The sequence below is a fragment of the Cydia fagiglandana genome, chromosome 12, assembly GCF_963556715.1.
Source record: "Cydia fagiglandana chromosome 12, ilCydFagi1.1, whole genome shotgun sequence".
NCBI lineage: Eukaryota > Metazoa > Arthropoda > Insecta > Lepidoptera > Tortricidae > Cydia > Cydia fagiglandana.
The window spans coordinates 4,427,023-4,443,483 of NC_085943.1; the positions used below are offsets into that span (position 1 = coordinate 4,427,023).

The following is a 16,461-nucleotide window of genomic DNA, read 5'->3' on the forward strand; positions in this document are numbered from 1 at the left end:
TAACATTGCAAAGGTAATAAAACAACCGTGAAATCCAGAAACCGAGATACCATCGTCAAATTAAAAATAAGCGCCTCCCAAACATGGTGACTACATACACTTTGAATTATTAATAAGTTTTCCTGTAAGCGAAACTCAAAAAAGAGCACACAGTTTTTATCCTCTTGCTAACATTGGAGTGCAATGACCTGAAGCTTAAAACCTGACATGATGGTTGCTTACTGGATATCGTCATCCCACGAACTCCATGAGGGTTCCTCTGTCGAATAAAATATTTTTAACTGGTAGCAATATCTTTTTCTCCCTTTATTAAATTAAATAGTGAGATATTTACAAGGGTAGTTGACCTTTTTCCCGGTATTGTTTTTTACTTATTTCACTTTTTGACCTTACGGTAGATTCTTGCCAAATGTATTATTTATCTGTTACTTAAAATTATCAATTTTTATAGCATTCATATCTCAAACCAACCATACTTCCGTAATTTTCGGACGAGTCCCTAAAACAATAACGTTTATGTTGTCTTGTTAATTTTGCTAACCGGTTCTGCCAAGAACTAAAAAACTTAAAAATTGTGGTCAAACAACTATTTAACGCAACACGTACATATTTTCGTATACCCAGACTGCCAGTAAGGTTTACTCGGGTAATTCCGAATGTCGAAAACTGTCGGATAATTCCGAAATGAGACTTTTATTATGATGGAATTAAGGGTGATTTTCATCTGAATTTCGGAATTATCCGACATTCGGTATTAATACACCTTACCTATAAATTAAATTATTAATATTATTATACTTACCTAATACGATGTAATTGAAGACTGCCCAAGACTGTTGGCCCGTGGGGTCCGACCGCATCTACACTATTTAAGGATTTATCCAAAAGGATAGCAGACGCCACTGGTGATCGTAGAGCTGGCAGCTTCCTCGCACAAAGAATAAGTATTGCGATACAGCGGGGAAATGCTGCCAGCATCTACGGCACCATTCCGCAGGATAGTTTGTAATTATTTATTTTTAGATTAGTTTTATTTATTTTTAGATTTAGTTTTTAAGTTTTGTAGGTTAGTTATTTAATTATGTTTTAAGTATTATTTTTGTTTGTAGGTATTAAGTTTGTATAACTAAACTTAAATATAACATTCTTTGAAGACTTGATAAGTACAATGTAATTTGATTTGAGATTTATGTGTTTACTGATTCATAATTAATAACCATACCAAATCAAAGAAAATGCCTGCTAAACTTCACGCAATTTCGTCTCCATGTTTTAACGGAGCACGAAAAATACTTTCATATTATTTCATTACCTAAGAGTGAATCGGGTTTTGTTGATTCATTTTCGCATACCTCTAAGTATATACAGGGTGTAATTGTTTACGTGATACAAAATATGTTTTTCTAACTCCATAAACAACTAGCAATTGAATGCTCCTACTCTCGTTGAAATCAGACAATTTTATTTTTAATTTTTTAATTTTTTTTCGTGATATTTTTTGTACTTTTAAAGGATATTATGATATTAAAACAGCTTTATAAGATATTTAAAATGTAAAGTGAACTAAATTACTTTTCAAAGTAGCATAAATCACAGAAAATGTTTAATGACTTGTGATTTACGCTACTTTGAAAAGTAATTTAGTTCACTTTACATTTTAAAGCTGTTTTAATATCATAATATCCTTTAAAAGTACAAAAAATATCACGAAAAAAAATAAAAAAAATAAAAATAAAATTGTCTGATTTCAACGAGAGTAGGAGCATTCAATTGCTAGTTGTTTATGGAGTTAGAAAAACATATTTTGTATCACGTAAAAAATTACACCCTGTATAATCTTTGTTACACTCGATCGTTGTTGAACATATTTAAGCTTGTCGTTTTCTCTTACAATATTTAAACGCGTGGTTAGCACGTGAACAGTTACAGCTTGCCTAGAACGACAGCTGCACTATAACTGTACAATTTGTACAACATAAATAAGGTAAAGGGCCCCCGTTTCGGCAGGTTAAGGCTCTTGAGAGTGAGTTGAGAGTTTGTGTATTTTTTTTAATATTACTAAGCATATCAATACCTTGAAAGCTTTTAAATATGTTATATTAGTTCTTTGTTAATAATTTAATGTATAAACTGTAGGGTTTTAGTTGAAACTTTTTTTTATATGTATTTTTTCGTGAACCTCTTATTTGGCTCCCATTTCGTGATACAAATTTAGGTCAGCTCCTAAATTCGTGAATTCGTGTCCCCTGTTTCGGCATACAGTTTTCTTAGAGTAATTGGTGATAAATTGATAATTTGCTGATAATCATTTTAAATATTTAACGGTCTTACCTACTTACGAATAATTGTAAGGTCAAATAAAAAAAATAATAATAAAAAATGTTAAATTGAGAGCTAGCTTAATTTTTTTTTCACTCGTCGACTTTAATGGTTGAATTAAGACTTAGGAAAACCATATGGGTACTTTAATACTTGATTAAAAGTCAAACTATTTAATTTAAATAAAAAATAAAAAAATAAAATTAAAAAAATAAAAAATAATTAAAAATAATAATTATTTACAAAAAATAATTTACTATCTTATACGTTAAAAATAAACATACCTACACAAAAATAAATCAAATTTCAATAATAAATAAAATTGTGCTAGTAGTTAATATGAGAATATACGTGGAACATACCTTAAAAATTTTAACTCGGGTCACATTCAAACTCGTTTTATGAGAATTCTAGTGAAAAAAACATATACCGAATTTCGCTCATACGAAACTTCATGAAATACATTAATTGTTTTCTAATTTATTTTTTTAATTATCTTTGTTGTTATATTTAAAAACAAGCACTCAAAATGTATCTAGAAAATCCTTGATTCGTTAGTGGCACGAAATAGGAGACACACGTAAGATAAAATGACCGCTATTTCGTGAGTCGATTTATTGCAATTTTAAGTTATTTCTATGCATATATTCCATCTTTTTTTCTTATCAAATCAATTACTAAGGAACCCACAGAAACACTCCCAAAAACTTTTATTCGAATGGGTTTAGCTTTTCCTTCCTATAAGCTTAACAAGTGAGAGCGCGCACCTTACGCCTAAAAAAAGTGCACGCATACAACACAGCTATTCGCGGCCGTCTAACAGTTTCGACCGTCGTATTACTCTTAGTTTAATCACTAAAATATTGGTTATCATTTTATTGAAGAGATTAAATAATACAGATTTTTTTCATATGTATAATTTGAATAAAAGATATTTGAATTCCTTATTATTTGCGCCAGAAAAAAAACTAACGAAATAACGTACTAACACGAACTTGGGGCCGTTTACCTTATTAGCGCATCAATTTAGGAACGCCTACAACCTATCGGGATCAGGTACAACAGATGTCGAAATGCGGAAAATGCCCAGAAAAACTAACTAACTAATCTATCTGGAGTGGCTTATGATTGGTTTTAATGGCTCCTCTGTACGATGAGCCAGCGCCGGCCACTCCAAGGGACGCAGCCATGCGGTAGAACGAGATAGCAATATCACTTGCTCCCTCTAACGCATAAATGCGTCCCTTGGAGTTGCCGGCGTTGGCCCATCGTGTAGAGGAGCTATAAGAATATATCTCACATTTCAGCTGGCATGTGGTCTCTGGTGTTCTACCTGGGCGGGAAGTTCTTCATAACCCTCGCCTACAATTCTCTGTACGTGTTCGCGGCTGAAGTGTTCCCCACCAACTACAGGACGACCCTTCTCGCGCTGTGTTCAACTATAGGGAGGACCGGCTCCGCTGTTGCTCCTATGACGCCACTTCTGGTAAGATACAACAGTTTCTTTATACGGCACTTGTCCCACCAAGAGCGAGTAAGCGATTAACTATCGGCGATTTTCTCGCCCAAGAAACGAACAAAAGATTAGGATCCTGTGTTAGTAAAAGAGACACATATAAGTTTAATATCGATTAATATCGAGACACATATATTAATAGTTCATCGCTGGCTGTTCACACTCCCGGCGAGAACACTCGCTCTACTAGTTTGTCGCCGCGATAAGATAAAACTAGCTGAGCGGTACTCGCTCGGCGATGCTCGCTTCGTAGTTAGAACTCAAGCTGCGAGACCAATCAGTCTGCGTGTTCGGCTACGCTGCACCGCCCGAGCGAGTGACGCGAGTAATAGCCCGTCGCACTCGAACACTCGCCTATAGCCGAGCGACAAAACTATTGGAGCTTACACTCGCTTCTCGCCGCTCGCCCACTCGTTTCTAGTTTATCGTTCTACTCGCTTATCGCTCATCGTCGGCGGTGGGACAAGTGCCTACCAGTTCTCAACACTGTTCCCTAGTTTCATCACCCATTGCAGGACAACGCTTCTGGCTCTACGCAACTGTAGGTTGGACTAGCTCCTTTGTCGAGTCCACACATTGTTCCTTGACAGTCGCCTGTGAGCCTTATTGAGTTTACTAGAGGACTAATACTAAGCGCCAATTCCCATCCCACTAACCCGGGGTAAACCGATTAAACCTTGAAATAAAACCATTGAAACGGATTATATCGGTCAACGGGTGACCACGAACGCTGTAAAGAGTTCCAAACGTCGGGGTGTAGTATGTATTCAATATACGCGATATAACCCGTTTCAATAGTTTTATTTCATGAGTACCTAATTATCGCGGTAACCCCGTGATAACCGGCCGTTAACCCCGTGTCAATTTGTACTGGTAACCATGGTAACTCAGGTTTAATCGGTTAACCCTGGTTTAATGATTGGTACACGTGGCCCTAAGAGTACTTTATATTTCTTACAAATCTGCACACAGCTATCCTTGTTGTCCCATCTATGATTACAAACGGAATACAAGAGATTCTTCAAGAGAATAAAACAGGAACACGTTTGACACGATGAGGTTACGAAACATCGTGTTTGCGGTTAAGTCCCACTTTGTTTAATGATCTATGAGCTAGAGACAAAACTCTTGGAGCCGTTATACATACCGACACGATACCAGTGTCGGACCCGGCGTCGTAACGACATAAAAACACCAACAGATTTATGTGCCGTACACCGACAAAGTCATAGCCGCAAACAGGTACCATTTTTGTACACTAGCTTGCCCGATGTCCGCTGTTGTAATATACAAATCACCAGGCAAGTCAGATAAACCCTGATGGATGTCTTCAGTGCTAAGCACACCAAAAAAATAATGACTCAATAAGCTAAAATCTCTTTCTTTCTTTCAAAACGGTCTGGGTCTGGGCCGCGGCGTCCGACACTCCAATTTCTATGATGGTTAATCGACGGTCTTAATGGGCACTGGGACGCTTGATAAGGATCTAATAGTACCTTATTTATATTATATGATCTGTGATAAGACTTATAAGGTGCACTCCTACGATCTTCAGATCTTTGGTCGATCTTGTCAGCTTTCCGGCACTATCACAGCCATATTCGAACTTTAAGATACGTCAAATAATAGATATGGAAACGATATAGATTAGAAATGTCAGTGTCAAACAAGTGTCAAAAGTGACGTTTTTGTTTGAAGAAACGTCGCTTTTGACACTTGCTTGACACTGACATATCTAATCCATATCTTTTCAAGATCTATTAACTGATGTATCTTAAAGTTCGAATTGGGCCGTCAGTAATATGCGCAAAACGTATCGGAAAATGTAAAAAGGCTCACTTTTGCCAACGACGTAGTGATTACAGAATTTGCAGATGTTAAATTTGTTTGTTCGCAACACTGTTTATGTTTCATCGAAATCTTGATATTTGTGTTCGACTGAACTTGAGTTGGGTTCCAAACTCAATTTAGCATTTTCCATTTGAAAAGGTGAAGCCAACTTACGATTAAGCGCCCCGTTTTTGATGTAATGTTTTACTAAGTAACGAGTTTGTTTTAACATCTTGATTTGAGTTCGATTCTGAGTACAGCTTGAGATTAATCTTGTTTTAAGAGCGATGTTGATTGCCGACTTTCTTGGCGAGTATTTTTTAATGGTGTTAAAGTTAAATCTTGTTTTATTTTAGATAAATTCTATGTCACAAAAAGCTTTAAAAAAGACTAAACGATTATTCCGGAGGCCTGGAAAAGGTTAGACTTCTAAGACATGCTTATGCTTTTATTTAATTAAATACTTCGCATGTGTACTAAAAGTGAACAGAAAATAACACGCATACCTACTATTAACGGGTTTAAATACAATGCACGATAACACCCTTAGCGAATTAACGTTATACTTATTTCATCGACAAGAACGTCATGTTCTAGTCTCAACAATATTCCTACAACTCATTTGGGCTTCACAAATAATCATATTATATTACCATGTGTCGAGAAATCAGTGCCAATGCCCTTTATGACACGCCCTTTAAACAGTATGACGCAGTTTCCTTGACACGGCGAACCTACAGTTCCCACGCTAATCATAGCCTCATGATTATTTAGTCAAATGCTAAGATGATCATAGTGAATAATTATCACTATCCAAGGCAATACCTACTACCTTTTTACCGCAACCTAACTGTTTTTGAACTACTATGTAGTTAAATTCTTCGTTTTGCAATGTTTTAGCTAGTTATGTTGTAACTTATAACAGTTATAACATAACCAAGTACCTAATTGAGTGCGACCACAGACCACAACACTAACCTCAAAACAAGAGACAAATGATTGTTATGTAACGATTATAATAAATTAATAAAATACATGTGAAATGATCTAATGATATAGCCATAGAACATAGGAATTTAAATTTGTCAGAATCATCTTGATGAGTGATTTTTTTTTTTTAATGCTTTTTGGTGAGGGTCAATCGGTCCTCGCTAGGAGTACGGGCGGCCGATTGCCTTTAAGTTCGTATTATTTATTAAATGATTTTAAATTATCTATTATGTATTTAGTATACCTTAAAAAAGAGTTGAGGGCTTCTTCTTTTTCCGTAAGTTTGTTTATATTCAGTGGGTCTATGTTGTACTTGGTGCATATGGTATCGTGGATCGTTCTTGCGTAAAGGAACCTTGGGCAAGTTTTAATAAGGTGATCAATTGTTTGCTGTGTGACGTCGTCACAGGGACACGCGTCATTGTCAATTTTGTGAAAACGTTTTAGATAGAAAGGTACTATAAATATAAATTCATCACTGATCTATCCGGTGCGAAGGACCATGTATAATAACTGGGTCAAACACAAAACTGTGTTTGCGTCTTTCCTGTAGACATACACAAGAGTTAAGGACTATTAAGGTTAATTTTCTTATTTAACCCTTATCCACGTGAAAAGGTCCTCCTTTTATTTAGAGAACTATGATAAAATCATTACTTACATGCCCACAAGCTGTTGACTATTGCCCACAGGAGAGAAAACTAGCGTGTTCGCGCGAACTTTTTCTAAAATAAGAAAATTAAATAAGAAAATTAACCTTTATAGCCCTTAACTCTTGTGTATGTCTACAGGAAAGACGCGAACACAGTTTTCTGTTTGACCCAACTTAGTTATGCACCAACTCTTAATAGAAGTTCTGTATAAGTAGTTTTCCTGTACTCTTGTTTGGAAAATATTTTTTTTCTTTATATTTATTTATTTACGGCCGCTTTAATTTCCAGGCGCGTGTGTACGAGTACCTGCCAACAATAGTGTTCGGGGTGATGGCGGCCATGTCTGGCCTCCTGGTACTCACGTTGCCAGAGACCAACAACCTGAAACTGCCGGACTCGCTCAAGGAGGCCCAGGATCAGGATAAAAAGGATGTGCCGGAGGATCGCGACGTTCGGGAAACTAGTAAAACTAGGTTATAACTTAGCGTAACTAATAGGTATAAATAATATTTGGTCCCGAGGGTACCGACTAAGTACCTACTTTGATTTACGTGACTATAGTGACTGCAGCTCATGCACGTTAGTGCTTGAAACTGGAGCCGCTGCCCGATTCGAACTGATAGGTTAATTAAATAGATCTAGAAACGATAAGGATTAGATGTGTCAGTGTCAAAAGTGACGTTTAAGTTTGAATAAACATATATGTATATCTTAAAGTTCGAATTGGGTCGATAGGCTCTCACAAATATGTCGCGCGAGTGATAAAAATTACTTGAGTTAAACCTTAAAAGTATGACTCACGAGCTCACGACAGTTTATTTAAATTCGATTCTTTAAATATCTATAAGTCAGTTAATAATGACTAACTAGAAGTAATTTAGGTATATTCTATTTTTTATTTTATTTGGCACAATTGATTTCTATCCTTAGGATAAAAGTTCAAACCTTAGGATAAAAATCAAGTACATTGAAACCTGTACCTAAATAGTAAAATTAACTTTAGCAACCACGTTGAACGTAGAAGTTGCTAATATATCATACATACCTATATACTGGTGCTAAAATGCGAGGTCCTTCTCGATCATATCATGATATACCTACCTATAAGAAAACCTAACCTCAATTTTAAATAAATAACTGCTAAATTTAACTGATTCCACGAAAAGTATACCATGACAAAATTAATCCAAATTACATGAAATTGAGCTTAGAATAAATTTGATTTGAAAAAACCTGGAAAAATTACTGTCTTGGTTGAGACTCGAACTCACAGCCTCTGGATCGATACTACAGCGCTCTGCCGTCTGAGCCACCAAGACCAGAGGCCGTGAGTTCAAGTCTCACCCAAGATTTTTTCCACGTTTAAATTTATTCCAAGCTTAATAGCATCGTTCTCAGAAGTTTCTGCTTGTTAAAATTAAAATTACATGTATTTTAATATTAGTTATTTCAATTCGGAATTAAAAGTTATACTTAAATTGTTAAACTGTATAATTCATTATTGTATCAAATCAGTGTATCAAATTTTAAAGATTTAAGCAATTTTAACGTGCGTCGGCACAACTATTCCTAGCAATAAGCATTTTCATTTAAAATACACAATGCCATGGCTCACAAATACGATTTTTCACATACCTACAATAAACCGTATAACGTTGTTAAACGGAGCTTAAAAACGTACCTATTGTTATAAAACTTATAAACAATAATTTGGTAAGACATTTAAGGGCAGGTATGCCTTGGCGGATTTTTGGTACAATTGACTCGAACTTTATACTGTAGGTAACTCATCGTATCATTTATGAAAACGGGAATTAATCGTATATACCTAATTAAGTTTTAAAATTACCAAATTTCCTAGTTTTCCCTGGTATGGAAAAAGTTGAGTTTGATAAACAAGACCAATTGCGCGTAGTTCAAAAAACTCGCCCAGCCAGATGTTCATGTAAATTTTAGCTACTTTAGCCAGTCTTCTCCGAGACCACAAAAGGTACAATGCCATTCTCGAAACGTCGAAGGTAGTATAAAAAATTATTAAGTATCCCGTTTTCGTAAATAATAATAAATCTGTATGATACCTAATCGTAAAATTATAAATCAGAGTCACCCTGTAACTATGTAATTACACATTTTTCTTAGAACTTCGACTAGTAAAATAGCACAAATTGACCGGGCAAAACTCGCATTAAGACAGTGTTATCTCTTGGTTACGCCATTTGACTTTCAGGTTGTGATATAGAATAAGTTGTAATTTAGAAATAAGTATACATTATTAGTAGTGTTTATATGTTTGAATACCTATTTAATTGTAGTTTAAAATAATTATATTTTATATAGATTCACAACGGGCTGGCGCCAATTGCCTATAAAAATGTTGAAACATTATAAATCTAGAATTAGTATTTTATAATGAAATATTTTTTGTAAAATAAATATTTAAGCAGTAGGATTTATTACGAAATAGTGTAAATTATATCATAATACGACTTACCCTTAACAAAATGGCAGTGTTTTTGTTGTGACTACATTATTTTGCTTTGTTCATTTCGTATACTAATACATGTTTGTGTTCTAAGCAAGACTGCACACTGATGTAACCTAAGTCGGATTAAGGATGACTCACGCCATAGCCTCCGGCGCTTCGTTTTCTATGGAAAGCACGTGATTACCGATCAGCCGTCATAGAAAATTACATGTCGGGCGCCTCGGCCCGGGCACGGCCCGGTCTAGCATGAGCCATCCTTTAAGGGGCGAGAAGAGTATTTTGAAGAAACAAGTACAATAAATCATGCTATACATTGACCTTGTAATAATAGATGTTTACTCTTGAGTAAGAGTAAATTTTGTTTATATAGTAATAGTTAATTAATTGATTATCTTGTTACAAATTGTTCTAAGCAAAAAAAAGTTTAGTTTGATTCGTAATTAAGTTCTTGTAGTAGTTGCATTGCAAAAACCACTCTTGAGAATTATTAAATGTTGGTGTGTTAGTTTGTAAGCCTTGAACTTACCTTCCACATGTCAAATTATTAACATTTGTTTACAATTTGAATTGGCTAAACACGTGATAAAAAGGTGCAAACTTGTGCTCAAATAATTTTGTTTATTGTATTGTTTAGATAGCCACTGTAAAGGTAGAACATGACAAAATTCTATGGTTTACATATTGATTAGTGTTTAGTACGAATTCATATATTCATGCAAGTAGCAAAATCGCACTTAACACTTATCAATGTGTAAACAAGCTTTAATGTTTGAAATGACTGTGTTTAGGGCAGAAGTGGTATTCGAATTATATTTATGAGTTTATGATGACAATCGTAGGTACATAGGGTCTATAAGTAAAGCCGTTATTTATAAAAAGTGAAGACGTTAATTGAGTTAAAAAGTAGCACTTTTTGTAACTAAGGTGCTAAAAATTTTCGTAAGCCGTTTGTTAATATTAGATATTATTGTAGACGTAATAAATTATAAAACACCAACCATGTGAGCTAACATTTTTTGCACAAAAATTTTTCAACAAAATAAACAACATAATATATTTAAAGTACTTTTTTTCATTGCAACACGCCGCCGTATATCTCCCGAAATGTGCATTTTTCATAAACCGAAATAGAACATTTTAAAAGCATCACGTACGTATTTTAATTTGGAAAAAGTCCGCGTAAAAAGTGACGTATTAAACAAAACGGCTAAGCGTGAGTCGTATTTACGATCCAAAAGGACCTCTATTTTGTCCCACCAGTGTTGTTTAAATGTCAATTAGATACTCCAAATTTTATATTAAAGGAAAAAATGGAAAAATTACGCTTCCGGGAGGACAAAAAAATCCGGCAGGGCAGGAATATCGCTCGCAGACGTATCTGCATGTTTAAAAAAATGATTCAATTAGATACTGTCGTTAATTCGTAATGGATGTTAGGATTAAAGGTATTGATTGTGTATGCCAATTAAGTATCTAATAATGACAATATATGTACAGTGAAATTAGAAATTCTGGGTGAATGGCATAAATAACGGCTTATATATCTTATTAACCGTCGTAAATATAATACGTTATTCTACACTAAAAAAGCGTTTCTTTTTTCGAGCAGTTTAAAAGGTATCGGAGGTTTATAAGCGATTAACTTGATATACCGCGGTGTGGCATACTCAACCCCGATCACTGATTATAAGAATATCCCAAGTTTCACTTTCTCCTCCTTCTCTCCTCTTAATTTTAGTCACTCCCCCGGTTACAGGTATCCATAAAATTATCGGCTTATTATACTTACGGCCTATCGTTTTGTTCACGGGACCCTAAAAATCCTCCCTTTCGCGTTCACAGTTTGTGTAGCGCGTTCTGAACGTGATCCCATTTCAGAGAACGTGACCGGCTGGACTTAATATTATAAATAAATAAACGCGTAAGTGTCCGCGAACTGTGGCGCGGTGTTGTTTTTGCACTTAACCACATTTAGGTATAGATTGCTTGGAAAGTTTCCACATGGAAATGTCTCAAATATTCCATTTTCAAAATGAAAGTTTGAATTATTTCCTGAAATACCTATTCCAGAACTTTTCCAACTTTTTGAAAAATTCCCCAACTTGCTTATCTATAGCAGAGATATATATATATAACTCCGTATAAGATAAATAAAGTCTAAGAAAAAAACGTGCCTCGGACGGCCAAGGAAAAGTCATTCTCGAATAGATGGCGCCATTACCTTTGGCCTATTCTCGGCTAGATGGCGTTAACGACACCGTTTGGTATTTAACAATTTTAACACATATCAGTGAAAGAACATGGGTCAGTATGGAACAATAAAAATTAAGAATCATTTATCCGTAAACATAACTATTTTATACATTTTCAATTTTATTTTAAGTTTTAATCGTGTGTCGATAGATGGCAGTTAATGTACCGTGACTACAAAATTGACAATGACAGGACCCCTCTATACTATCTATTCTTTTTGTCTATAGTATTGATACCTGTGGCCTATTTTATAAAGCTACAAGTTACAATTAATTCTTTCAGTATGTACCTATATGTAATGTACCTATACTGTTCTATTATTGTAACATCTCCAGGAAATATGTGACGAAAAACACTAGTCGGGTCAAAGGGCGGGCGTTAAGCTGGTAAAACAATTTGCAAGTTACTGCAACGAATCCCCAACCTTTCGGTTGAATACATGAATACATTACACGGGGTGGCAAAGGATCTCCCGTTTAAGACAAAAAGCCGCTATACGTGAGAAATTCCATACGACTTATTTCCTGAAGTGCATTTGACTTAAAAATTACAAAGAAATCGTATTGCTTTTGTGTGCTCGCTTGCTCCAATACGTAGCCTTATGTAAGCGCAAACGCAACGTAATGATATCAGTTGTGGATTGATTTTGTATTGCTGTTTAATTTTTCTTTCTGAATTAAGCTCCCATGACTCCTACATGACTTACGACATTTTACTTATTTGCAAATTTTATGTCATTTAGTCTTAATAGCTCATATCTAGAACGGTAAGACACCGAAAATTGAACCTTAAATTGTAATGAATTAAATGATTTTTTGAATTGGATATTTTTAAGGAAAGTGAATATCAAAAGTTACCGCTCAAGTTTCAATGCAAATGTCACTTTAAGGTTTATACGGGTTCGTAGGAGTAAGTTTTTGCCTTTGACTATCTTTGGGGTGTTCGATTTAATCTTCTCGAAAAGGGTATCACACTGGACTTCCTTAAGTAAATTTGAAAAGATTTCGTGCCGTAAGTTATGTTTTGGTGTTGACAGATTGATCCAATATAGGTATATTTTTAATTGTTTTTAGGATTTGCTGGTACCTATAGTAAAAAAGTAGTGGCTATTTTAAGCACCAGTATTATAGAAGGAAGAAATGAAGCACGATAATACTCGAGTTACGAGTATGTCCACTCTCTACAGTCCTACACCAAACTATTTCTATTTAGTCCAATGGTTGGCTGGTAGTGATAGAGAATAAATACCTTAAGGGGTTAAGTTCGTTTTGTATTCTGTTTTATTAAATTTTCCAGAAACCATTTATTTTTATTCATAATCTTTTGAAGGTACGAACGATGCCCACAACTGGTATCTATCAGCTAACACTAGGTTACGTTAATTAATAACGTTCTACCTAGTCTAGATGGTATTGTCCAATTCGGATGTCATAGTCATAAACTAACGGGCGTCGTCAGCTATTCGGCGACGGCTTAGGACACGTCCACGCCTTCGCATTGCAATGCGAATGAGACAATAAATCTTAGTCGGATGCTCCATTCCTGTTGTCAGTGTTGCTAGCGGCAAGAAAAAATATATTGCAGATTTATACAAATTAAATTAACAATCATTTATAGGTATAGTTAGACCAAGGAAAGTCTGCAGCGATTTTGGTAGCCCACTCAATGCAAGTGTTATTTATATCGACATAATTTCATAGAAGTTTGGAGTTTAAAATTTTCTTGGTCTAACTCTAAGTTAAAGTCATCCTGCTTTTCATGTTTTTTGTTATTTAATTTTTATATTATAAGTGGGTAGTTTCTGCAAATTTACGTACAAATAGTTAAATAAGGGTTATGAAAGTAATTTCCGTCTGGCCAATGTCCCGCAAATTCAGCACCGGAAACGGGCGTTAAACCAACGTCAGGTATAAATTGGCAACAAGCTGGCAACACCGCCGTGATAAGCACGTGGCGCGATATCCAATCTAAATTGTAGCCATACGTTACAACTGTCGGCGTACCGGCCCAAGGTGGTGAATGTATCACATTCCTTATTGTAGTGGCGAGTTCGAAGATCTCAATTTCCCCTGGCTAAATATAAAACAAAAACATCGTACCTGCTCGATTGGTACATTATTGCAGCTCTTGAAATTATTGGAACGAGTAAAAAAATGATTTTCCTTGATTGCTGGTTTAAAATCATCGCTTCATTAATAGATATGTATGTAGTTAGTTATCCATGCCATAATCGCCAAGAGCGACCCTAGCTAATTACGAGCGTGAGCTTTGATATGGCTGACAAACCTAAATAATATGTAATAACCTAGTACTTATTCCTACCAGCATATCCAAGCTGAATGGACAACACTGGTTGTTGATGTTTAAAATAACACTATAAAAATCTCTGCAGACTTTTCTTGGTCTACCTGTACCTATTACATTGTTTTGTTTATTTAGGTATGTTTTGAAGGCTTATATAAAAAGATAATATATGGGTTACCACATCCTGCAGGTAATTAAATGAGGATGTAATTACGAAGTGGATAAATTATTCATATGTCTGACATCGCAAGCATATATAGTAGGTACCTAACACTCTTTTCTGACCATTAGTCGACCTTATGTCTTTGCAATACGGTTTACGAATAGTTACTTAACAGTGCCGACGATTGTACTAAACCCCATATCAATTGTATTCAGAGCCCCAGTAATGTGAGGACAAGCAATTAGGGAACCACAGTATTGACGCGGAAACGCCGAACAACAGTGGATTGAGCTCGCAAAGAGAATCAAACGATTAGTGCAAGCCCGGCCGTGGCAGAGCTCTCGTGCAAACACCGCGCCGCACCGTGCAACCGCAGATTACACTGGTGCATCTGAGCGGTTACCGCGAAAACCGAAATTCGCAAATTGCGGGGATCTTTCTCCCCCCAATTTTTTTTTCTCTTTCTTTTTTCCTTTTTATTTTTTTCTTCTTCCCTTTTTTTTCTTTGGAGTAAACTCCAATGAAGGCGTAATTAGAGTGACAGAGAAAAATCCCCGCAATTTGCGAACTTCTATTTTCGCGGTTATAGCCCTGGTGCGGATCCGCGGGCCATTGTGGTCAACTATGGTGTGTGAGCAGACAGCTATGCGCGTATACAGCGATGTCCCGAAGGGCTTCCGGATCCGCATCCGATGTGATCCGGGTGGCCATCAGTTAGTATAGTTAGTTCACTTCAAACCAAAGACGAGGGAGCGTAGAGGAGCGACGCGTGTCCCTCACGTCACTGCCACCGACGCGGTGCACACCCCTTCCCGCTTACTCAGCTCGAAATTCTGACATCTGTAGTTCTGTGTCAAGATATAAATTTATATTACTAAAGGAATCTAAATAATATTTAAATCAAGAAAACCTTGAGCTCTAAGCTGGCCAATTTTGCCATACCTAGGTACATGTTATAAAAGGTTTGCTGGAGATCCGGACATAAATATTATTAATAATAAACAATGAGTTGTATTTCAATCCGTTCCGAAGCTCTTCATCATGAGCCGAAGGCTGTTTCATTTAAGAGAGGCGTAAATTACTTCTGGCCTACGCCGTAGTCCGCGAGGCATGGAGGAAAGGTGGGTATATAAATCTTGTAGCAACACCGTGCAATGGTCAGTAACTAGGTAAGTTACCAAATTTTTTTTTTTGTTATCGCTTTATTTTTTACCTAAATGTTACCATGTTGCACAGTGTTGCTCCAAGAAAGTTAACTGCAGTTAGTTAAAAAGTTTAACCACAGTAAACTCGATGACTGAGTCAGAAGGGGTGTGAAAGTTTGAGAGTAGTGTATCCTCCGCTCTACAGTATTAAGTAATCCGTGTCCGAACCTGCATAGAATTACACCGGTAACATTGCACCCGTGGACAGGGATGGCGACATACAATACCCCTTTATTGCGGTATCTCTATTTCGAAATACATTTTGAACATAACAACGTGATAGCGTTATGTTAGGTTGCTTGAATCCGTATTGATCCGTATGTAATCGAAATCGCGTACGCGTCAATGTTGCAAGTTCGGACAGAGCAGAGGGGTCGTTATATTGAGGCTATTTAAAATATTGAGTTAATACCACTACTTAAGCAAAGTGTTTTAAGAAATGCAATGGTGTTCCTAGCGTAGGTATAAATTTATAAAAGTGGGCGTGCAGGCGCTAAGACCATTAAAAAAAACTGTAAAATAAAGAGAGACCTGAAAGTTACATCTGCTTCTAAAAACAGATCCGTATTATTTCTCCCACAGGACAGTCTATGCCTAGTGTGGGAGTCAACATAACTGTAACTCTGCTATTATTCTATTTCAGAAATAAAGAATTTGTATTTTGTATTACTATTTTTTTAAGATTCCGTATGACTACCCATATAGTACCTAGTCTGAAGCCTGTTGCGGAGTTGACGAAGCCT

The 16,461-nt window shown here is 35.9% G+C and overlaps 1 protein-coding gene across 1 annotated transcript in view; it reads left to right on the forward strand.

Annotated features, from left to right (window-relative positions):
* Nucleotides 1–7,823, forward strand: part of LOC134669414 (organic cation transporter protein-like) — a 74,906-nt gene extending 67,083 nt beyond the window's left edge. Inside the window, exons 6-7 of the mRNA XM_063526982.1 lie at nt 3,627–3,805; nt 7,597–7,823. Of these exons, the coding sequence (XP_063383052.1) occupies nt 3,627–3,805; nt 7,597–7,788 (371 nt within the window). The 3' untranslated portion in view covers nt 7,789–7,823. The remainder of the gene's footprint in view (nt 1–3,626; nt 3,806–7,596) is intronic.
* The last annotated feature ends 8,638 nt before the right edge of the window (nt 7,824–16,461 follow it).